At 42.5% G+C, this 25455-nt stretch overlaps 1 protein-coding gene across 1 annotated transcript in view; it reads left to right on the forward strand.

Moving 5' to 3' along the window:
- The window catches only part of ME3 (malic enzyme 3), a 126467-nt gene that overhangs the window by 31719 nt on the left and 69293 nt on the right, over positions 1-25455 (forward strand). Inside the window, exons 3-6 of the mRNA XM_018553248.1 lie at positions 5385-5518; positions 6805-6954; positions 17377-17452; positions 22768-22929. Of these exons, the coding sequence (XP_018408750.1) occupies positions 5385-5518; positions 6805-6954; positions 17377-17452; positions 22768-22929 (522 nt within the window). The remainder of the gene's footprint in view (positions 1-5384; positions 5519-6804; positions 6955-17376; positions 17453-22767; positions 22930-25455) is intronic.

Below are 25455 nucleotides of genomic sequence, written 5' to 3' on the forward strand. Positions count from 1 at the left end.
ACAATCACACCAGTTTTCAGAGGATTATGCCAAAAACTAAGGCATCACTTTTTTTTATGTGCTCAAGGTCATCCTAAAGTTTACACAACTCATTGAAAAATATGTTGATGACACAGTTCCTTTCCACAATGTCATGTAAAATTTCCCGGATTTTTCTGCCCTGAATGGAAGGGGTCATTGTCCAACCTGCAAGGTCGTCCCCTTCACTCCGTTGTTTTTATGGAAAGGCGCTCCATTCTGGACAGATAGGACATTTGTGGCTTCCATATGCTCGCAGTCATCTGATATCTGTTGTGGAAGAAATGTAAAGTATTCTTTATTTGTAAGAGAAGAGAATACCTTTCTGCTCCGATGACTCAGGAGACCGACATCCAGCTGTCTGACCGGTTTTGGACAGGAAAACGGTAACACCTGTTTATGGCAAAAGATCGCTCTTGTTTCTCCGCCATGTCCGGATATTATTATACGTAGCAGTGTAACTAGCTGAGTGATGAATTCTGATGCTTTTAAGTTTAAAAAAAATCAGTTGAACCCGATTTTATATAGTAGTTTTCTCTAATTGTGAAGAGATTCTCACTATTTGTATAGTCTTCTTCTTTTTCTTTCTTCTTTTTTCTTTTTTCTTTTTCTTCACTATTTGTTGCTTGCTTGTCTCGCCCTGTAAGCGGGAGTGCTTGGTAAAGTTAGTATTGTCAGATTGTAAGCAGTCTGGTGCTGATTTGTAGTATATGCTCATCTGGTTTCCCCAATCAGTCTGTCATTGTTTGCATCTGTCTGCTGCTGTGTACCCTGGCTGCAGAGCAACCAATGAGAGATTGCTATGACTATGTATTTGGGGTGCACCGATACTAGTATTGGTGCCGATGCCAGGTATTCGCCCAATTCGTACTTGCCCAAATGATACGATGCCTAGCCTGATACCTGAGCTTCCGGTATCAGGAAGTCGGGCAGCGAGTCATTACACGCTGCCTCGCTTCCTGATTGGCAGGGAAGCCAGCTGCATGCTCCCGCACGTCATGACTAGGGAGCTTGGAGCCGGCTTCCCAGCCAATCGGGAAGCCATGTAGCATGTAACAACTCGCCGCCTAGCTTCATGATTGGTCGGGAAGCTGGCCAATCAGGAAACCAGGCAGCATGCAATGACTCGCTGTCTAGCTTCCTGATTGGCTCGGGAAGCTGGCCAATCATGAAGCCGGCCGGATCACATCCTGATTGGCCAGAAAGCCAGCTTCATTCTCCCATATCACCTGGCGACAAGGGAGCATGGAGCCGGCTTCCCGGCCATCAGGATGAGCATACTTGTAAGCCCCCCTATGTGACGGCAATTAAAGTAAAGTTAAAAACATACGTTTTTAAAATTATTATTAAATAAAATAAATGTAAACAAAAAATGAAAAAAAAAGGCCTCGGTCATGAAGCTGTTACATTACATTTGAACACAGTAAGGGGGATTTATCAAAACTAGAGCAGACAAAAACTGGAGCAGTTGTGCATGACAACCAATAAGCACCTCTGTTTCATTTTCAATTCTTAACTGAACAAACTGAAGAGAGGATCTGCATAGCTGCTCCAGATTTTGTCTGCTCATCAAGTTTTGATAAATTCCCCCCAATGTGTATAGTCCTTTTTTCTATGTGACATCATTTAGTTCTCCCAAGCGTTTAAGAAATATAATCTTGCTTGCAGACAGTACCATGTAAAAGTGGTGGCAGATCACAAGGAGAAGGCACGTTATTTGTGGGGCACTAGAAATGATCTAGGTGATTGAGTGCCGCTTTATGGGATTTATTGCTGCTCAGTGTGGGGTCTGAAAGAGTAGAAAGAGAGCGCGAACTGCGGGAGACTGTCTATGTCCTGTGCTCCGATAGGTCCATTAAACTCTCATAGAAATTCCATTCCATCAACATGTTGGTCTCCAAGGAAATTGGGCCCATAACATGTATTTTAATTCTGCTAATGACAAGATGTTTGTTATGGTTTTCTCCCTGTTAGACGACTGTTCTGGAGCAGAGCCAGAGCACCGATGGGAATCTGCCGGCCGATGCTTATTGCTTTATTTTTCTTTCTTCATCAAAGAAAACAAGAATGGGTTATTCTCCCTGACTTTCTATATCGATATTTAACACTTTATCCTGATGGCAGTGGTCTCTTCCAGCAGAAGAATGCGCCCCACCACTCTGCAGAAATGGTTGAAGAATGGTTTGAGGAACACAGCAATGAGTTTGAGGTGTTGACTTGGCCTCCAAATCTTCCGGATCTTAATCCAATTGAGCATCTATGGGATGTGCTGGAAAAACAAGTCCGATTCATGGAGGCCCCACCTCACAACTTACAGGACTTAAATGATCTGCTACTCATGGATTGGTGGCAGATACAACAGAATAACTTCAGTGGTCTAGTGGAGTCCATGCCTCCATGGGCCAGGGCTGTTTTGGTGCAAAAGGGAGACTTACTCAATATTAGACGATTGGTCATAATGTTACGGCTGATCAGTGTATATTTAAAGGCAGAGTTGGACAAATTCGTATAGAGTTCAGGAACCGGCCTGTACAATCCGGGAGCAAGGCAGGACGTTAGGAGCCAGCTCCATTGACATCTAGAGCAGTGGTTCTCAACCTGGGGGTCGGGACCCCTTCGGGGGTCGAATGACTATTTGCCAGGGGTCGCCTAGTGGCTTCCGGCCACCCAGGAGAGAAGCGCTTTCTCTGCTCCTTTTTTTTTTTTTTCAGTCAGAAAAGAAAAAAAAAAACTCTCATCGAACAGACTAAACCTTTCCAGGAGAAAGTTATTTTTTTTTTCGACAGGGTTAAAAGTAAACCTGCCGCTCCGTGTACACAGTGAGAGGGGATAGCAGTCTTCCCCTCTCACCTGTCACAGAAGTTCCAGCACAGTGCTGTGCTAGGACTCCTGTATTGGAGGTGACGGGGTCAATAAAGAGAACCTGTCCCCTCCAATTCCTATTACAGAGGGGCTTGTTACCTCTGTGTGACAGCAATGAAGTTAAGTGGGGAAAAAAAATAGATAAAAAAATTATTAAAGAAATTTAAAAAATAAAAAAGCGATTAAAAAGAAATAAGAAACAAATTATTAAAAAATAATAAGGTGAGAGTCCTCCTTAGCCCTCTCCTAGCGCAGCAGTGTCAGTTCTCCCACCGCGCCGCCAGATGTCGCAGCAGCAGTTGCGTCATCCCTAAATTTTACCGTTGGGGGTCACCACAACTTGGCAAATGTTACCAAGGGGTCCCGGCCCTAGAAAGGTGGAGAACTACTGATCTAGAGGGAACCTCAAAAGTTAAGCACCATCTGTCATTTTTAAGTTGCGTTGGCGACCTGGCTCGTGGGATTTGTCCAACACTGATTTAAGGCGACATACTCGTAGCACATATTTTGAGTTATTTACTATAAAACTGGCCATTAACTGGTCATTTTTTCTTATTAACCCCTTGCGTTAATAAACAGTGTGGATGGGGGGTATTTCACCCTACCGGGCTATTGTATACTGACAGTGGCAGGAATTTAGGACTGGGCCAAAACTCGAGCAATGTATGGCCATCCTCAAAGCACTGATGACAATGTATTCGGTATGGCAGGGGTCACAATGTTAACTCCCATTGAAGCTCCATGACCTGGATCCATATGTTTACATCTTACTATTAGATCTGCTCATTGATCAATCCGAGTTTAATTTGCTTCCTTTTATAGCACTTTGCTGTATAAGGACTTGCACTAAAAGCACAAGGCATGTAATCTTACAGCTAATGGATCGGGTATTACAGACCTGTTCAAAGCTGTTATTAGTTAGAAGATTAGCTTAGCAGGCCTGGCTGAAAAAAACTAAGAGCCATGTATGTAACTGCAAATGGCACTTTCCTTTCGTATGTGCATTTTTGTGCAGTAACCTTTTCATAAAAATAATATATCCAAGTGAAATAGATGTTGAAGTCGACTAAACCAGAGTGACATGTACTGAGCAGTGTACCCATTAAGAAAACCTTAACTTTAAATCAAAATAATTATACCAAAGTGAAATGGATGTTGACCAAGACTAGACCGAAGTGACGGAGTCATTGTAGCCATAAAAAAAAAAAAAAACATTCTAATGGAAGGTAGAATATGGCATTAAAATGAAATACTGCTCTTATCCTAAAATATATTCTTTTATCGAAGTTACTTCCTATTGTTGCAGCGGGAAAATAGCTAATATAGAGTCCAGGAGATCCGTATCCTTGTTTACACTGATTGGACATGTTGTACATAGAGCCCTGGTGTCCAACCTGCGGACCTTGGTATTTGTACCTCCCTTGGATGCCAGCAGTAGTGAGAGGGGAAGCATTGTTTTTTTTTAAACGGGCTCTGATGGCAGTGATCTCTGGCCATCTCATGTTGCATGTCACTAGTCTTTGTCCTGCAGCATGTCTACGGTCTCCAACCACAACATGGAACATGTCCACAGTCTCTGTCCATCTTCTGTAATAAGTCTGCAGTCTCCAACCACAACATGGAACATATCTACAGTGTCTGGTCATCTACTGTAGCATGTCTGCAGTCTCCAACCACAGCATGGAACATGCCCACAATCCCTGGTCATGTCATGTAGTATGTCTCCAATCTCAACATGGAAAATGTCCACAGTATCTGGTTATCTCCTGTAGTATGTCTACAGTCTCCAGCCATAACATGCAATATGTCTACAGTCATGGGCCACCTTCTGTAGGATGTCTACAGTTTTATGTAGCATTACATATATTGTATATCATGTGTGGCCTCTTGGTAATATATGGGCCACAGTTGAGGCCACCTTATAACCTCAAAAGGTGATCACCACTACTGTAGAATAAAGTAAGGAAAGCTTTTGTTGTATTATGGGAGTGGAGATTTTATTTTCCCTCTTTCAGTCTTGCTTAGCATGCAGAACCATGGAAGTATTCATACACCGCTCCTGATTTTTCAGATCGGTTTGTTAAGCCCCATGGGGTATGGGTTAATTGAAGATATAATTAAATGCATTTATTAATGCAGCTATTGTAAATGCATTGGTGCAATGCGGTGCCATTCATTCTGTCACACCAACGCACCTTACCGACAGATGTGCATTACAGTGCGCTGCTAAAAAAAAAAAAAATGATGCATGCGCGGCAACTTACCTTTGTCGGCAAGGTGCGTAGAGGTGCCATGCAAATGAATGGCACCAAATTGCACCAACGCATTTAACTTGCACTGTAGTAAAGCATGTGGTGGCTGTAAATGAGCCGTAAATGTCAGTAACCACTTTTAACACACATGTGACTGGCCCGCTGTACTTTTTTAATCTTCTGGAATATAGAGAATGCTTTGTTTTATAATGTTACAGGTGGCCATAACAATATGTCTCTGTGTTTTGTCAGGGAATGGCATTCACACTTGAAGAACGTCTGCAGCTTGGCATTCACGGCCTCCTTCCTCCATGTTTCCTGAGCCAAGATGTACAAGTTCTGCGTGTCTTGAAGAGTTATGAAACCAAGTCCAGCGACCTAGACAAGTATGTTAAATGTTTGTTTAGTTTCCATTTGATCTCTGTATGGCGCTGTTAACTGAGCAGTCATGTTTCATTTCATCATGTTCTGTAAAGAAGGGGGAAAAAAAGCACTTAAAGTGGAACCACAGCCATAACTTTTTTTTTGGGGGTGGGGAGCTTAATGAAGAGGACCCCGTACAGGGAGCAGCGCTTGACATTGGGAGATGGCTTAAAGTGTATGTATGTATGTATGTATGTATGTATATAACCATCTTATGTATGGATATTAAGTTGGTTTTTAAAGTGTATGAAAAGCCAACATTTAGTTTATGTATGCTTAGCCAAAACTTAGTTGGTTAGAGTATGTATGTATGTATGTATGTATGTATAGCCAATACCTAGTTAGTATGTTTTGGACAGAGTAGAGAAGGAGGTGGGTGGGGGGTACCCAACGTTGAGTAGTAGAGGCTGAAAGGACAGTTTTTCCTCACGGTGTCTGTACACCCAACAGCAGCTAGAAGAGCAAGGACAAACTAGCAGATCAGCTTTAGGTGTACCGAATCGGAGCAGAATGAACATTACACCAGCAGAAATGCACAGGTGGTGCAGGGGCAGTAACAATGGGTACCCTGCTGGTTTGGTCTGCAGACTGGTGCTTTTTATTTTACACAGACCTTTTTATTATACAAGCAAATGTTTTGCTGGCAGTCAGGAATATGATGTATGAGAGGCTGTGTGCCACCTCTCAGCAGCCCTGCCACCCTAGGCCATGGCCCACAATGGCTATGCAGAAATATAGCCCTGACTTTGTTACTGTGAATGGAAGCGTTTTGTATGTGCTGTGGAGTTTGTAATTAAGGTGGGATGGGGTGGGGCTTGTACCTCCTGGGTACCCCTGGTAACCCCTTTTCTGTGGCAACATTTTTTGGCATGCTTCAACGAATCCAGCTACAGATTTTTGTGTTGCCCAAGCCCACAGAAAACTGTGGCAACGGATTGGGCTGGGAAGGGGGTACGTTGGTCACAGTTTAGTGTGGACTTGGGCAAACTCCAAGCCCCTGCTCATCACTGGTCTTTGTCCGACTTGTCTTGTCCTGATTATCTGAGCAACTTCCAGATTTTTTAATATGTGACATTTTGACAATTGTTGTTGTTTTTTTTTTCTTTTTTTAGTTTACATAACTCAATTTGATTTTTTTGACAGATTCTGTAAAACGCCTTGTTTTTTTGTGACCGCGTGGTTTCTTTGCACATGGTTTATATACGGTTCAGTGGTTCTGCTCTGATTTTTCCTTTCTGTTTTCCATCAGATACATTATCCTGATGACTTTACAAGACAGGAATGAGAAGCTGTTCTATCGCGTGTTGACTTCAGACATCGAGAGGTTCATGCCTATTGTATACACTCCCACGGTGGGCTTGGCATGTCAGCAGTACGGCTTGGCCTTCAGAAGACCACGGTAAGCAATGAGTTATTGGCTAGTTTCTAGCAGATATATTGTGTACAGTATAAAACAATCCTTTCTATGATCTAGAGTCTCTGGACACCTGTGAGCAGTGCAGGTGAGGATATCTTCAGCATTGTGAACATTCCATGCTCAAAGCCCATTCAGATGTTGGATGCAGGTGCAGACACTTGACTAAGGAGTGTCTGAACTCTCCTATACAGTGCTCTCAACCCTGGCTGCTTGTGCATTCTTAGACCCCAATGCTTATACAGGTTGTCATTAGTATTCATAATAAAAAGGTTTCCACATTAATCAAAAAACAGTCTATCCCCCAGTATTGGCCAGCTGAGTTTCCGTTGGTACCACGTGTGTAATGGCGGGCAAAATGTCCATTTTTTTACTTCTGCTTTCAACATTTTTGTCCCACATTACTATGGATGCACAGTTTTTGGGGGATTGACACCCTACATAACAATTATTCTTAGACGTTTATACTACACAGGTTCACTTTAAGAAATGAGAATGAAAATAACAAAACATGGTTTCTATTATTTCACTTTTGAGCTGAAAATGAACCAGAAAGCTCATTTAACGAACATGTGTACAGTACTCACAGGAGAGCTGTTAAGGAATTTGCTTTTCAGGAAACATGAATTATTCTGCAGGAAATTATGGGAAAACCTCATTAGATCAGCAGAAAGCACTTTAACTGAAGATAAAACATTGTTTAGATAGTTTCTGTGGAGATGGCGCTACCCACCCAGACCAACATCCTCGCAGTTATTATTTTCTTCATTTGGGATTTCCACTCCACCTGAACCTTCTCTTCCAGTTCAACCAAAATAATCATAAAAAAATAGAAAAGACGTGCTTTTGATTTTTTACAAGTCCTGACCTCGTTACCTATGGCTTCTCTTATCGGCCCCGATCGCCTGGGTCCCAGCCAAGTCCATGTAAAATGGAAGTTCTGTCCTCCTTAGGAAAACATGGAAACGGTATAGGGCCTGGACTTCCTATATACCCTTATCACTGTTCTCGTGATTTAGACAATACAAAGAGTTCAGATAAGGTGACCCAAAATCTGCATTGTTATGTGTCACTGTGTGTGGTAATGGAAATATAACTGAAAACCAGTGAGCTTTTATCATTTTAAAGCTGAAATATAGGCAGAGATAATAAAACATGAATTCAGTTATGTGTCCAACAAAATAAAAAGATTGTAGTTGTACATGCAGCTATCATAAGTACCTAAATCTATTTTGTTGCAAGCTTTCTTGGTAAAAAGTACTCATGAAAGGCATTGGCCTAGAAGACCAGTCATCTCTACCATAAATGTACAAATAACATAAGGTAAGGTAGTATAAAGCACTGCTCTCCCACAGTTGTGTTTTTTTTTTAAGACCCCTAAATGCATACCTTTTTTATCTGAGGTGTTCTTGCCAGTCAAACAATGTCCTCAGGCAGGTGTCCCTTCACTTTTCACAGGGGGGATTTGCTGGAGGTGCCGTCAGTGCGCTGTATGGCTTCCCACCCAGCTCACTGACATCACTGGTTGCCAGAAACTGGGCAGGACATTGTCCAGAGCGTCCCTGGTTGGTAAGAGCTCTGGCTTGAAAGGGGGTGGCCACTAAAAATAATATTTGTAAATATTACAATTATTTATTTGGACATAGTATTGCCCTTTCTGGGATATATGCATAAAGTTTTCTTTAGGGTGTGGCACCACACAGAGCAGAACAGCCAATGAGGATTGTTATGTGCCTTTGTGTCTCCCAGCCAATCACTGTAGTACAGTAGCAGTGATGCATGCTGGGAGAGGAGATAAATGCTGAGTGTGGCTGATGTAACAGTCTCTTCCCTCCCCCAGACCTCCGACAATGAGTAGAAGTTTTTTATTTTACAATATTTTTGTAATTTTTTTATTTTTGAAACTTTTTTATATTATTTATCAAACTTTTTCATGCTCTGTACCAAATATACTGGAAGTTGTTGTGTTTTTTTTTTTTTTTTTTTTTTTTTTTTTTTGTTTTTTTTTGTGATTCCGAAATTCAGCTGCCCATGTAGGATTATGGGATTTGTTAATTTCTTTATTAAATAAGTTTTGGCTATATAGGTAGCGGAGTGGTTTTGTTAAAATGAATGGTTTAATGGATGGAACTGGTTCCATCTGAAATGTAAGTTGCATTGATCCAAAATATAGAAGCTTTTTGTCCTGTGGTATTTTATAATGGCATCTAATGCATTGAGTGTATCCGTCTACAGCTTGTACGGGTTCCCGATTTTGCTACGCGGCTTTTAGCTTTCCTGAAATATCACATTGCGTTTTGAATGCACAAGCTTTAATTCTTTTCTACTTTGCTACCACAGCGTATAGCAAAGATCAGAACGGGACGGTTGTTTGTAATAGTGTGACTGTTTGGCGGGTGCAGAGGTTTTTTTTTTACAATTCTTGATTAACCCACTGCACTCTGCTATACATCCTTAAAGCGCTAAAATGGGAAGTCCCCTAATACATCAGGCCTTTCACGCCATTCGTGCTGTAAGAAACGCTTTAAAGGAAGGTTAGAAAATACTGTAGAAGGTGACATCACAATCCTTCAGGAGACATCGTAAGAGCGTGGAGTATTCCAAATCTAATGAAAAGACATTTATTGGGTGACTGGGGGAGGCAGACCCTGTTACAGAGCTCAAGCTGTACAACTAAAAATGAGAGCAGCGACTCCTCCCCATCTCTCCCTCTCTCTGCCTTCTCTGCACACGTGGCAATATAGAGCTTTAGAGAGAGACAGAGAGTCTGAAAGTAAACTGCTTCTGCTATGCTCCCTCGTTAGAAAAATCCCTAATGCTTTGTAAAATGGGAATCACTGTAATAAGTGATATTTAAGGCCAAACCTTTTCCTTAAATTAAAAGAATTATTGGGAGAGTAAAATATAATCTACCCAATACATTGGGAATTTCATATTGTATTCCCAATTCATATGACCGCTGATTGCTTAGCTTCCTCACCGCTCCCCACAAGGTTTCTCCCCTCCCCTCTGCATTCCGCCAGCACATATTGGGGGACTCTAGAGAGGCAGAGTCAGCTGTCAATCAGGCAGTGGGGTGGATCCTGACAATATTGTCAGGATCCTTCCCAACTGCGGGGTGGCTCTGTGCTGTCAGCAGATAGCAGACAGTAGCCTACAAAATGCTAACTTTGGGTCATAGGAATACATCTGTAAATTTATTCCTGTGACCCAAAAGAGAAGTAAAGCCCAAAAAAAGGTTTGTCTTTACTTCTCTTTTCAGTTTTAGATTGAGCAGGGGCAACTCATAAACCCTTTCGTTTTTTGGGGTCTTATTAAGGAGATTTTCATTCTTTCCCTGTCCTGTAGACTCAATAGGAAATTAGGATATATTTCCAATGGGAGGGAAATCTCCTCTTAGAAAGTTGTAACAGAAACATGTCACCATTGTAAGATTTTCCCTGTACTCCTATTCTGGTGGCAACTCAGAATTTTGGCTGTACCCTCACTCCTGGTGACATTGGTGATCAGGACAATTTAGAGAGAGTGAGTCTCCCTAACAAGGATACAAACCTCCAATAAAACCTGACCGTGGTTCCAAACCCTTAATGCTTTACCCAAACCAAAAAACGTTTTACATTTAGTTATACTATAAAGTAGTTTGTAAACCAAAAACTTCATATACACAGCAAATATATATCAATCAATACAGAAAACCCTAAAATAGAAAATAAAAAATAAATTTGATCCAAACTTACAGTTTTCCTTTTAATGATCCCGACTCTATACATTCCTCGTCTCTCTCTCTCTTTTTGCTCATTACAATTTTGTTTTATTTCCTTGGCAACCCATATGTTTCTATATATTATTATGCTGGCTTGGCCCCTCTCTTTTATGAACATAGTTTGCACATCAATCTGGCATTCTAGAGCTTTAAGTTTTTGTATTTATTGTGATCCTCATCCTTGTCATGGGCTTGTCCTTGTACAGTTATAAACTAGGGGGCGCCTTGATAAAGTAAATTAAAATAAATAATAAATTAAAAAACATTCACATTTATCAAACACAACCATGTGCTTTGCAAACGAGCTGCGTCTCTTCGGGCCTCTGAAGCTGGCAGAGAGAGAGCAACAGAACTGAATTAAAGCTGGCAGAAGAGCCTGGTCACGTGACCTGCTGTCTGGCCAGTGTGGCAGAGGGAAATGTGTGGGGCTTTGCTGGCTGCACAACACTGGCCAGGTTTTATGAATGAGATGGGTCGCAGTGTGTGTGTAGTGCAGCGGTGCAGGCCTACACACACACGGGGGCGATGATCTTTCACACAGGGGTGACGATGCTCTGCACTGACTTTTTTGTTTTTAGCGTGTTTTTGCGCATATATAAAGTCACACGTTTTTATGAGCAAATTCATGTAAATGGGCTAAACATGCACGAAAGTTACCAAAAACGTGCAATAACAAATGCAACACAATTTCAAGCGTCCCATATGAAGTCTATAGGGACAAATCACGCGGATCTGGTAAAAAAAACAAAAACTCTTTTTTCTAGTTATGGGCATAATTCTACGCCCGTTATCTGCTCTGTTAGATATGAGCCCCCATGAGTTTGTGTCCAGCTGGCTAATCTTATAAAGATTGGACAAGATTTCCAAAGCGTCTTGAGGCGCTTCCCAAAATAAGCGCCCTGCTACACAGTATTTCTCACCAGCATTTCATATATGGATTTCTTATCAATGTAGGATAATTTTGTAAACCTGATTGCAAAATCACAAGGGATCGTTGTACCGCCGTCCACCCCAGCATAAATACTTTGTATTGGAAAGCCAGTTCTCTGAACAAAGTCGGATGTTAATTACCACTAAGAAAGAAAGGAAGGAATTGAAGTGGATCTTACCGTGGATCTTCCCAATTTTGGTTTGTTCTGCAGATTCTTAAACTGTCCATACACTGACCAACAGGTATTTGATGCTCTGTAGGGGATTCACCATCACATTGAACTCCACCTGCCTGCTGAATAGAAAACTACACAATGTTAAGTAATAGTTCAGAATTACCTGACTAAAGAAAAAAAAAATGTAAGATTACATTTTTAGTCAAGATAAAAATAAGTAAAATAGAAAACTATTTTCCTTTTACCTTGAATGCACTATTCATTGGTTATGGGTGTCCTCAAGAAGACCTCCGGGATTGGGAAAAATGAACCCTTGCAGTGGGGGCCTGTGGGGCTACCCTCACTTTATATTGTAGTTCCACCTTTGCAGTCAAATTTGAGAAAAAAACACTATATGTTTATGTTCCTATTCACACAGTATACCTAAAAATATATTTTTTCAACTATTTGTTACCTTTTTAGATGCGTCTTTGGAGCGGGCCTTTGGGCAGACTGCAAGCTACTCTGAATAGTTTTTGAGTGAGTCTGTTCCTGGACAAAGGGGGACAGATTTAATTTGCTCTTATTAACATACAATGCTGCTAGATCTTTCGCCCTTTGTTAGGACATGGTTTAAATCTAGCTTACAACTGATAATGAGATGTGCCACTACAAGACAATGTGTGAATGGGAAACGAATATAAAGTAGGCGTTATCCCATTTTAGTTGCAAAAGTATAAATACATCTTACAGAAGAACTCCAGGTTGTAGAATAATTAATCCTTGCAGTGGGGCTACTCCTACACTGCAAGTGTTCATTGCTCGTTTTGGTCTAGGGGCGAAAAGTAATCCGATTTTCGATCCTGTAGCAGTGACTGCTCACCTCTCTCTCCCTCCACTTCGCCTATGGCATGTCCTTCAGCATCCTCAAGTCTAATAGGCCTGTATTAGGCATGATCATGTCATTCATGGGTCCTTAGACCACTGGAGCCCGGGGAATAGACTGCATTTTAACATCCATCCAAGGATCAGGTGAGTATTTCTTCTTTATTTTCATCCCCTAGACCAGTGGTGGCGAACCTTGGCACTCCAGCTGTGCCAAAACTACAAATCCCAACATGCATCTGCCTCTGGGAGTTATGTCTGTGGCTGATGCCTCATGGGAGTTGTAGTTCCAAAACAGCTGGGGTGCCAAGGTTCGCCACCACTGCCCTAGACAAAACAAGCACATGAACCTTGCAGTGCGGGGGTAGCCCCTCTGCAAGGGTTAAGTTTTTTTTTAAAAAATCTGGAGTTCTTTTTTAAAGTAGATTTTAAAAAATCAAATCACTTTTCTGCCCAATGAGCCTGACCTTTCCTTACTGTAGCACTGTGGACTCTTTCCAGCAGCAGGATCTTCTCTCCATTCACACAGAGCTATAATGACTGAACAGATGAGCGTTGATACCAGACATCCCCATTAGATGGCGCTGCTGGCAGGATCTGTTACTGAGGCTCCCGTTCTTCAGCAAAACGTGAGAGATGAGTAGTTCACACCCGTCCTTGTTGTATTATGCTGAGGAGGGTTGTGTATTTCGATAAACCCCCATTAAAATAATGTATTTTTGTAAATGCTATACATACCCTAAAGTATCTAACACAGTTTCCTATGAATCAGTTAATTAGTAAACCACTGCCTTTTCTCAGGCCCAACCTATCCCCTTCTGAGGTTGTTTATATTAAATGTAAACCTTTCTAGACATTATTTTAGCAATAGATCAGAGAAGGTGGGGGCAGGGGCACAGGGCGGGGCAAACAGAAGGGCAAACCAAAGTTCAGCAAAGATTCTTTGTCGTCAAAAGAAAAAGAGAAAAATGTATTTTTTACAGTACATTTGCTAAGTGGAAAAGTATGAGAACTACGGTTGACCTTTGTAATTGTCATGTTTTGCTGGGGAATTAGAAAAATCTTTCCTCTTTATATAGTAACCGAAGTCTGAAAGCAATTTAAGAGCTATAAACTTGTGCGGTTTTCCAGGAATCCATTACTGATTTCTATAAAGGTTTTTAAAGAGAATTTTATGCATAAAAGTGCTAAAGGTGGCCTCCAACTGTGCTAATGTCATCTGGTTCCTCAAGAACCGGACCAAGTCCGCACAGCATATGGCCACCTTTTAGCAGTATAGATTTGTTGCCCTCAGAACATCTACAACAGATCATCGATCTACTACAGTCATAGAGACTAAGCACGTGATTGAATGAAACCTGTTAGAAGGGGGCGGACCTGGGGCGGGACACCAGTGATGTGGTAATACGTTTTAATAAACTATCCCAGCGGAATCTGGTGTGTGTTCTGTTTGTAAATGGCATCGGAGTCCGCTTTAGTTCACTGCATTGCTGCTATACAATGACTGCTTCTCTCCAGAGCATTGCTCCCATAATCTAATGATGGCCGGCATCTCAAAATGTCTTTAGATTTTCTACAGAAAGCTTCATCCTACAATGACTAATTAAAGGGCTACTCCGCCAAATATTGCGATTATTGTTAAAATGAGCTTCTTAGTCGTAGTCTTTAAAGAAGACTAAGGGGAAATGAAATCTTAACCCTTGCAGTGGGGTTTTGCTAGATGTGTAAATGTTGTTAGTGATTTGGGTTTTTGTCTACTTTAAATGGGAATTCCAAAAGACTCACAGGGGTTGATTTACTAAAGGCGAATAGGCTGTTCACTATGCAAGGAAATTTGTACTTTTCAGGGAAAGTTTCCCATATCTCAGTGAATGTGGTGACATTTCACTTAGCAAAAAATACCCAGGGAGGCATTTTTAATGTATTTTTTAAATGTTGTTTGCACATGATTGGATGATGGATGTTGGCAGAGCTTCACCTCATTCACTAAGTTAAGGGGAAACTTAAAGGAGAACTATGGGGTTAAGGCTTTTCCCCATAGACCTCATAGTTCTTCTTTTAAGATGCCGGCCGAAATTCACACAGTTTGTGGGGCTGTCGGCTCCCTTTGCAAAATCTTCATACGATTTAGAGGTGGCGGCCAATGAGCTGCCCGCTATGATCGGGTATTCTGACAGGTGCAGCCGCCACCTGTCACAATCCAATGCAAACAGCGTGATTCCTCGATCGACACGCTGTTTGTGTTGATGGAGGAATTGCGTCCATTTCTTTCGTTCAGCCCGCGGGTTGAGCGAAAGAAATTGACAGGTGTATGGCCAGATTTACCCTGCAAAGTACAAAGTCCCTTGCAAATTGGAGCACCTAATTGCCTTTAGTAAATCAACCCTTGTGTGTGAATGTGAATAACATTGGACACATTTGGCACATTCTCCTGGGTTCAATCGTTGACGTTTTTTCAGTGAAGATCAGCGCATTTTCTCATCTTCCAACAAACAGTTGCTAAAAGGTCCGGAATTTCTTATGTAATTTTAATGATGGTGCATATTTCCTGGCTTCCTTCTCTCCTGTGATGATTCGGATGGTGGAACCGATCATCTACATTTGATCTGGTATTAAATAGAACCGTTTTCTTCCCATTACATAATCTTTCCCCTCTGTCTTCAACAAGCAACACTCCACCATGGAATGGGCCGCAACTCCATTCTGACTCTTTCTTCCCCCACAGTGCCTTTGTGCAGACAGTATTCTCCTTTTATTGAGAGCCTATAAAATATCTTCAATGATGCCAAAAAAGCACTTTAGATCTTTAAAGGGATTCAAAGGAACATCCTTTGTGCTCTTTAAAACAGGCAAATTGTGGCATTTAGAGACGGAGACGGTTTTGAAAAATGCTGCAAGATATAAAGTTATCATTATGAAATGTGTCTGAGTTTTCTTCTTTTTATTTATTTTTTTGTAACACTTTTAATCACAGAGGGGAATTCTATCCACAGCATACAGCGTCTTTTATCAAGCTTGCCATCGGCAGATCTGAAAAGACAAATTCTAAGTAAACAGCGGTAGAGCTAAGGCTGCCTGTATTCCTATTTTATGTTAAAGGGTATCTTTGGTCAAAAACTAAACAACACATGTATTTTTGTATTGAATTTCCATAAGTTCTATCTCACTCCCCTCCCACCAGCCATGATCTGACTCCATTGCATAGAGAATCAAAGTTTAATCTGCCAATATTTTGCCTTCCCTAGTTTCTCCCTCCCCCTTCATCAACATGTTCATGAATTTTTTAGATATTCCATTTTCATGCCATATCTTATTTTATACACGCTAATGTCATCACTGGGCCTACAATGAGGTAACTAATGAAAGTGGAAGAAAAAAACATGAACATGTTGATGAAGAGGGGGGGAAGGGACCGGAGAAGGAAAAATATAAGCAGATTAAACATAAGCTTTAACCATTGCCTAAAGAACCCTAGAAAAACCACATGGGAAGCTTCACAAATGCTATACAGACATCAAGATGCAGTTGAGGAACATTCTCATTATCTCAAAATGTCTACAGACAACACTTACTTAAAGTGACATTAAACCCTCCCTTTTTTCCCCGTTCTAATCTTGATCCGATCATCTTCTTCCTTCTTCCTTCTTTCCAGTAGTTTTCAGCAGTCCCACCAGCATTGGTGCCGGTCTCTGATCCAGCACAGACTGCTGTGTCTTCCTGTCCCACAGACTCTGTCCAACGGGCATGCTCCCGGCTGCATGCATTCACTTACAGTGAGTCTCTCCTCTTCTCTCCAGCCAGGAGCGAGCGGCGGAAACATAATATGCTAGCAGTAGATATATGTAAAAACAAATTAGACTTTAATACTACCTTAAAGGAGAACTATGAGGTGAGTGCTTTTCACTCACCCCATAGTTCTAGCCGACCTGTGACAATGAAACTGTCACAGGTCGGCTCAGTAGATCGGGAGGTGAGCGAACACATACCGGCGTTCAATCACCTCTCGATCCTGTCACGGCTTTCTGCCGTGACAGGGGAGGGGCTGGATTCCCCTCTCCCCGCTCCGATTTGCCAGCGCTGACTGCCGGAACAGACGGGGGAGGGGGCGGGTACAGCTGGCTCTGCCTCTAGATAGGCAGAGCCAGCTGTCAGTCACACAGCTGGGCGGTTCCAGACATAATTGTCGGGATCCGCTTCAGCTGCGGCGTCTCAGTATACCGCGAGCTACAGCTTGTGTCCTCCCGTTACCCTAAGGAGAACTATGGGGAAAAGCCTTAACCCTATAGTTCTCCTTTTAACATTGCCTGCAGCTTGCAAATCGAAGCACGGTGACCCGAAACAGTGCAATCACTTGTCTCAAACAAGAATCTCCACTATAACACAATTGTCTCCACTATAACATTTACTTATTTGCAGGATTTTGTGAAGCAAATGGAAAGTTTTTGTAAATGTTTCCCAAATAGGTGTTATGAGCAGCCATGTGAAATGGCCCGCAGAATATTGGTACTTATTAGGCTGGTTTAATGTTTTGTAATGTTTTTACATTTTTTTTTAATGCTAATTTCAATAAAACAATTTATCTTTAGAAAATGATGTCGGACATAATTAATTATCATAAAACACAGAAAATAAAGGTATGAAGGCACTAACACATTTTTTTTCTTTCTTTTTCAGAGGGCTTTTTATAACGATCCATGATAAGGGTCACATTGCGTCCATGCTGAACTCTTGGCCAAGGGATGACATAAAGGTAAGGTGATCCTGGGTATGGTAAATGCTGCACTCCAAGCGGGTATAAATGACACAGATTAAGGCAGCTTTGTATTCATTACTACATCATCAAATGTTTTTGCCAGACAGGGCTGTGGTGTGTGGCAGAGCTGTTTAAATATCAGAACTGAATGGATACAAATACTTTGACAGGTAAAACAACTGCCTCATATGTATTTCATCTGTTTGGTTGGAGTTGAGCTTTTAAAGAAGAACTCCCGGCAAATAAAATCTTAACCCTTGCAGTGGAGCTCATTGCAAGGGTTAAGTGCCTGGTTTCCCAAGATGGGTCCCTTCAGCCCCTCCTCCTGTGCTGCTCCAGCGATGGTATGTCTCTCTGCGTCCTCACGTCCAGTACACTGTATAGGACGTGATGACTCACAGGTCCTTAGGCCGGTTGAGCGGAGGGGGAGCTGGCTTCTTAAACGATTTTTAAAACACTTTCTATCCAGTTTTTTCTATTAAACCTTTTATACCCGTATGGAGAACAGTATATGATTTAGATATATAAATGGCAAACTAAACAGGAACCCGAGACTAAAATCTTTCCTTTTTTTTTTTCCACTCTGCTAAGCAAAGGGCTTAAATTGTATTGTACTAAATGGATTTGACTGTGAAAGGCAATGGCCATATAACCAACGGCTAATCACTAATTTAAAGATTATTATTGAGGATTCTGGCGGTTTGAGAGGTTTCTGTTATAAACAGTAGCTGGAGCTCTTCAATGTTCTCGCACACAAGTGGAATGAAAAGGAAATGCTTTGCACTTTCTGTAAGGCATGAAAATCTTGTTTAATGATAGGTTAAGTTCCATTTACAGTCGGCATCACTTCTAAATAAAACTTTCTGGTTTCAAAAGCTCTGCACTGTCTGCGTCACTTAGGGCCCTTTGACACCATGCCGTTAATTTAAAGCATGCTTGTTCCAGGTCTGTGCCCGAAAGTATTGGAGCCAGACAGAGGAGCACTCCCCCACCCAAAATAAATGCTGAATTAAAAAAAAAAGTATCTACACACCCAAAATGCTGGCCTAAATCCCAAGGTCATGTGATCCCAAGTCTTCTATACTCTTCACTGCAGAAGAGGGGGGTCTTCCTTCGGGTGTCCAAGTCACTGCCTGTGAACTTTTCCTATTTGCTGTCCAGTGACCTCTCGGGATCCAGAAGACAGTGCAGAGGTGTGATGACGTCATGAAAAGGCAAATGGTTAGCGGAGACAGAATGCTGGGTTGGACCCACCGGTCGTCTCTCCTGGAAGCAATGTTGACAAGGGAAATGGACGGCAAAATTTGGGAGTATAAACAAGGTTGTAGAAAGTATTTCCTTTTTAAATCACTGTCAAATAGGCAAGGTCAGTAGAGGGGGGGGGCTTTACTTGGATATGGGAATTCCTCCACTACTGCTAGCTTTATCTTTCTCTGGTTGCAGGTATCCACCTCCAAAGTGTCCTTATGGCTGCAAATACTGCAATCAGGGTCATCCCTGAGGCAGCCAAGAGAAAGGGGCCAAGCTGTCAGCCAGGCGGGAGACGGCGGGCGGCCATGCTGTCATGGGGTGGGGGCTGCTGTTAGTCATCCGTGCTGCTCTTGTAGCTGGAATCTCTAGTTATATGTTTACAGTGCGCTGAATTAAGAATTCCAGTAGTGATATCTAAACCATTGTGGTTCCCTAGAACAGCCATCATATGCCTCCACTTGCCAAAAGGCCTGAGGATCGGGTTTTCTGCTTTCATGGGTACAAGGTGATTTCTACACGTTCAAAATATGCATTCCCAGCAAGGGGCCCTCTTATCCCCCTCCTCCCCTTTTTGCTAATCCCACCATATCCCCACAAGCTGGCAATGAGGAGAGGACAGAATTATTTAAACACATGATCACTGACTTGATGTAGGAGGATGATCTTGATCATGGGACAAGCATTCCTTAACTGATATATTGATTAGAAAGATAGAGCCAGGACCATTAAAGTAGGCGACAGGGAGCACCAATAGGCTCTTATGTTCCATCAGATGGACCTTAGTGACAAGTGGGCTTTAGCAATGAGGAGGGGCTCAAAGATAAGGTGGCAGACCATCAGAGGCTGCCATTGATTGGAGAGGAAGAACCTTCTGAATGAGAGACAGAACAGTAGCAAGGGAAGATTATGTCTAGAGACAGGGGCAGCTTGCAGGGGGTGGGTGGGAGCAACCCTAAGGACACTGCTATCTGACTTGCTGCAGGTTCCAATGCCCATTGTGAGAAGCTCACAGTGTGCAGTAAAATCAGAGTAAGCAATTTCTGTGCAGGAGAGGAACCTGTACAACTGTGCAAGGCCGAAGTTCAGCTTTACGGAATATTGATAACAATAGTTCTGGTTTCAGCTGACCCAAGCAAGCTTTCCTATGGATGATTTTGGAATGATTCTTGTTCTGTATATCAGGAAACCTGTATAGGGCAGTGAAGAACGCCACAGAGTCCCAAAGCTATCGGAGATTGGCATGTGATTCAACTCGTCAAAAACCATGCAAAGCTTTTCCAATCCCATGCAGTTCTCTCCAGTAAACATGACACATAATATTGCATTTGAGGGAAAATATCTAATAAAAACTTTGAAATACAAAATAGACAATGTCTTTGTTGTATAAAATAAATTGGCTCCCTCTCTGCTTGAAAGTTGCAAGTAAAACCAAGAGAGACGATTTGACAGTCTGTTTATCCATTGCCCCTAGACACCGCCAGTAAACACATTACTTATATTAAGAAAAGAAGATCGCTGTCCGTGATAGATGACATCATGGAGCCGATGTGAAGGAGAGCCTCAGAGGGCTATGAAAATCAATGAGCCGCAAACATTCATATGCAGCTCGTTATTCAGTTCCCTAATGTGAGCTACACACACGCTCAGAATCGCTTAAAACTGCCAAAATCTTTTTTTTTTTTTTTTTTTTTAAACAATGCTCACACTTCATATATCAATGTACAGTTCTAAAAAAAAATGTGTGAACCCGTAAGGATTTTCCTGATTTCTGCATGGATGGTTCCTAAATTATGATCTGCGAGACATGATCATTAAGGACGGTCTCATTTAATATGCAAAACATTTTACATTGCCACATCTTAAGTAAATAAATAGTTCTAACAATAAAGGGCATTAAGGTAATAGGTACAGGTTTGATTTGTCCTGAGCTGCAGCAACTCTTCTTATCAGGTCCTTTAAAAATCTTTCTTGGTCAGGCCATACTACACCTCAACAGGTTTCTGTTGTAAAGGCAGAAAAATGGAACAGCACAAATGTCTAGTACTGCAGGAGAGCTCAAACCCTTGTAGCCAGCTTGGCCTAAGAGGGGTGACTACCTAAATTTAGTTTTCTGAGACTGCGTTCAGTCTGGCTGATTGTATAGTCTATACTCCATTAGTTTTTTCCCTAAGGAGTCTGTTATTGATTGCATCTGCCTGCTGCTTGGTGTTGGCTATCCACAGAGGAGACCAACCAACAGTACAATTAGGGTTGCCACCTGTCTAGGATTCACCCGGACAGTTCGGGTTTTGAATGCTGTGTTAGGGATTCATGGCAGCAGAAACCCGGACACAAGATGTCAGGCAGACAGGGGCAACCAAAATTAAGATAGGGGCTACTGGCCCCCCACTTAAAATAGTCTCAACTGTGATATTTACATATGAATGGGTGGCGCTATTTACATATGAATAAGCCGCAATTCATTCCCTCCAAAAAATGTCTGCGCGTCGCTTGAGTTTTCGGGTTTCGCTTGAAGAAAAGGTGGCAACCCTAAGTACAATGCTATGGATGTCGGTCTCTCCAGCCAATCACTAGTCTCTTTATTCCCTGGGCATCCTGCCTGTATGTAGTATGCAGGTGGCATTGATCATTTGCAGGTTGAAGGGAAGTCTTCAAGAAGAATTCCGGGCAACATTGTTATTAACTCTTCTAATGGGGCTACCCCCACACTGCAAGGGTTAATTGCTCGTTTGTGTCAAAGGACTAAAATAAAAAAAGTTATACTCACTTGATCCTCAGACCTGCCTGGCTCTTAGACCCGTCCTTCCACTCTCGCTCCCCCTCTACTGCAGTAGTCTAAAGCTGGCCATACACCTTACAATTATCTGCAGATTTTCTATGGTCAGATGGAAAAGGTGCAACAGATTCCTTCATCTATGCTAAACTGTGTGGATGGAGGAATCTCCACCTGGGCCAATCTGTTGCACTTTTTCCATCTGACCACAGAAAATCTGCAGATATTGTAAGGTGTATGGGCACCTTAAGGATCCCCAAGTCATCATATCCAATATACTGTGTATTGGACGTGAGGATGCCGAGGGACATATCATAGCTGTATAGGAGGGGAGAGGCTGGACGGAGTGCTGTGACAGCCGGTCGGCTTCCAGGTTCGGGGAGTAAAAATGTTTAATTTTAGTCCCTAGACACAAACGAGCAGTTATTAGAAATGTTGCCCCGAGTTCAGCTTTCAGCCTCCATGTGAACACTATGACATAGTTCACCTAGTGATCACATGATCAAATACTTCTCTCCATTCATTATTGGGACCCCTATCTGTAAATGACAGCCGGGTTTGAGAGCCAGCAGCCGCGTGTAGAATCAGCTGCTGGCACTCGGTGTGTTTTAATGTATCCCCAGCACAGGATGTCGTGCTGGGGAGTAATTATTTCAATTGCTAGCAGGAGGGGGTTATGTCAGGGGAAGGCAACCTCGGCACTCCAGCTGTGGTGAAACTACAAATCCCATGAGGTTTATGGATCCTAAGTATGTACCGGTATGTTTCATCCTCAGATTTTAATATACAGTCTTTTTTTTATTAAGCGAAGAAATGTCAAATTCTGTGTCATTCTATGGGATATAAATACTTCTTGAATTTATATTGATGTATAAAGTTTCAGCATTCTTTTTTGTTCTTTTTTATTTGTTATTATTATTGCAGCTTTGTAGCTTCCTGTGTCACCTACCTAAATAAATGAATATCTCACTGCTAAGGTCCTCCTTCATTGTACAGTTCATTACAGTCTGATTGGTTTACAGTTCATGACCTCCCACTGCCAGTCTAATTTCTGTTGTGCAGATGATATTTTAGATAGTTATTCTAGGATTTTTCTTAACTACTGAACTGATTAAAGTGTTGCATTGCTTAAACATCTTATAATATTGGCCTAGTAATGTAACAATCGTATAGTTTACTGTGTCAGCTGTCTTAGAGGATTATGGCCTACAATTACCTAGATACAAAACCCACTGAACGCCATTCATTGCTTTATATCTGAAAAGTTTTATCTGCCTTGTGTTGACAGGCCATCGTTGTGACAGATGGCGAGCGTATCCTTGGCCTTGGAGACCTGGGAGGTTACGGCATGGGAATCCCCGTGGGCAAGTTGGCTCTATATACTGCCTGTGGAGGAGTCCACCCGCAGCAGTGTCTCCCTGTATTACTGGATGTGGGCACTGACAATGAGGTAAGCTGATGGATTCCTGTCCCTTCCAGTGGTGCAAGTGGTTTATTCCATTTCTGTACATGTCTGTGTGGCACATGCACTGTGCTAACAAACAATGACACAGACAAGGGTATTCGTTTCATCCCTTCCATAGTGTCCCTGTGCCGCCCCAATCTTAATGCTTACAGTAAGCAAAGTCATGGGTACACCTTCTTCTACCTAAATGCTATAGTGCAAAGCTCAGTAGTTCAGCATCCAATCCAGAAGCCAGGGGCATCCTTACATAAGAGGTGGGGTGTGCCTTAACCTGGCTGGTGAAGGAAGATGTGCAGTATATCACGGAACATTGTGCTGTTTTGCATTTCAGTAGATGAGCTGGTTTTATATTGTTTGAAAAGCACAGGTTCACATTAAAGCAACCCTGTCCTTCGTCCATATTTACAGAAACCAATGCCATATTTGAAGCTTTCAGCTTATAAATATTTTACCGGTTCTTCAGCAGTAGACCTTGGTTATCCCCTCATTGGGCACCACCATCTTGCCCATCACACACCATAGAGAAGGTGCAGCCTGGCTGTCAACCACAGCCTCCCCACCCCATCACAGACACCTCTGTTCTTCTTCCTGTGACAGTTGTGTGTCACTGCTCTCTGCATACATTAAGGGCTGAAGGGACTGCATACCTCCCAACTTTCTGAGATGGGAAAGAGGGATACCTACAAGCACACTGGGGGGGAATTTATCAAAGCAATTGCGACAGTTTTAGCCTGTTAGATCATTTTCTGCATTAGGGTAAAAATGGCCCAGCACCTTTTTTCTACCCCAGTCTCCTCTAGACTTACCTGTCAGCTGCGCCTCGTCCCCGCCGCCGGTCCGAAGAGATCCTCCGTTCCCCCGAACTTCCGGGTTGCGGGGGAGGATACTGATGGCAGAGGAGCCATAGGCTCCTTCTGCCATCAATCAAAGAGGGAAGGGGCGTGGCCTGCCACAGGGCTGTGCGTGTCTATGGACGCACACAGCCACTGCTGAAACGAGCGTGCACGGGTGCCTCCATTAGAACGATGGTGGCACCTGTGCAGGGCGTGGGGGGAAGTGCGCTGCGGGGAGCCATTAGAAAACGAGGAATTTGGAACTTTTAAAGAGTAAAATCAACAGCCTCCAGGAAAGGAGGATCTCCTTAAAGGAGAAATAAAAAAAAAATAACAAATCTGCTCAAAAGAACAAGTCTTCTTTCCTGGAGTCTATTAAACTAGCAACATAAATCTGGTGCAAATATATTCTGTGCAAGCTCAAACACTTGCTGTGATAAATTTCCCCCAATGTGTTTAAGGGATAAACACACCCCTGCCACATCCTCAGTAATAGGCAATGGACACACCTCTGCTACTACCCCAGAGTTTTATAGGCAATGGTCACACCTCTGCCATGCCCCCATTTATCCAGACCATTAAGAATGTAATTGCCAAAAATAATTGGTTAAACCCATAATTGTATTTTTCCATCATTACTTTTCCTTTATTACTGGCTTGGTAAACAAGATAGTTAAGAGATAAGATGCAGGCTTTTGTGCAGGGTAGTTAAATAGAACCTTTTCATAGATATCAGATCAAAAACGGGGTCAACTGAGGAGGAAAGAAGGACAGAGGGTTTGGTTCCCAATGAGGGACAGTTGGGTGGTATGGGAATGGTTAAAGATGAGATTAGACCTTAAAGGAGAACTATGGGGTCAGGGCTTTTCCCCATAGTTCTCCATTGGGTAACGGGAGGACACAAACTAGCGCCCTCCCACGCTAAGCTCAGTATACCGCGGTATATTGAGACGCCGCACCTGAAGTGGATCCCGACAATTATGTCTGGATCCGCCCAGCTGCGTGAGTGACAGCTGGCTCTGCCTATCTAGAGGCAGAGCCAGCTGTACCCGCCCCCCTCCCCCGTCAGTTCCGCCAATCAGCGCTGGAGGAGCGGTGAGGGGGGAATCCAGCCCCTCCCCTGTCACGGCAGAGAGCCGTGACCGGATCGAGAGGTGAGCGAACGCCGGTATGTGTTCATTCACCTCCCGATCTACTGAGCCGACCTGTGACAGTCTCATTGTCACAGGTCGGCTAGAACTATGAGGTGATTGAAAAGCACTCACCTCATAGTTCTCCTTTTAAGTGCTGACTTTTGATACACAGTCAATATTTGCATATCGGTAAAATTACTATTAATTCTAGAAAGGTTGCCCATTTTGGATGAAGGGGCGCATGACACAGCCTGGCTGACCTTATTTTCAAGAGCCACTATGTTTACATGCTCTGAGAATGAAAAGGTACACAGCAAGGCTCTTTAAAAATGAAGCCTGCTCTACTGTATAAGACATTGTTTTTGGTTTTCAACTGAAGCTATATTAATTTAGCAGCTATCTACCACCTGATACCCCAAGCAGTGGGGTTGATTTACTAAAATAGTAGCGGCTGTTCACTTAGCATAGTGAAGGTTTAATGAGTTTGGTAACTAGGGTGCAGCTGTGTTCACTTCAATCAAGCGCTCATGTTCTGGCAAAAATCT

Source organism: Nanorana parkeri, unplaced genomic scaffold, assembly GCF_000935625.1.
Source record: "Nanorana parkeri isolate BGI_ZX_2015 unplaced genomic scaffold, ASM93562v1 scaffold114, whole genome shotgun sequence".
Taxonomy (NCBI): Eukaryota; Metazoa; Chordata; class Amphibia; order Anura; family Dicroglossidae; genus Nanorana; species Nanorana parkeri.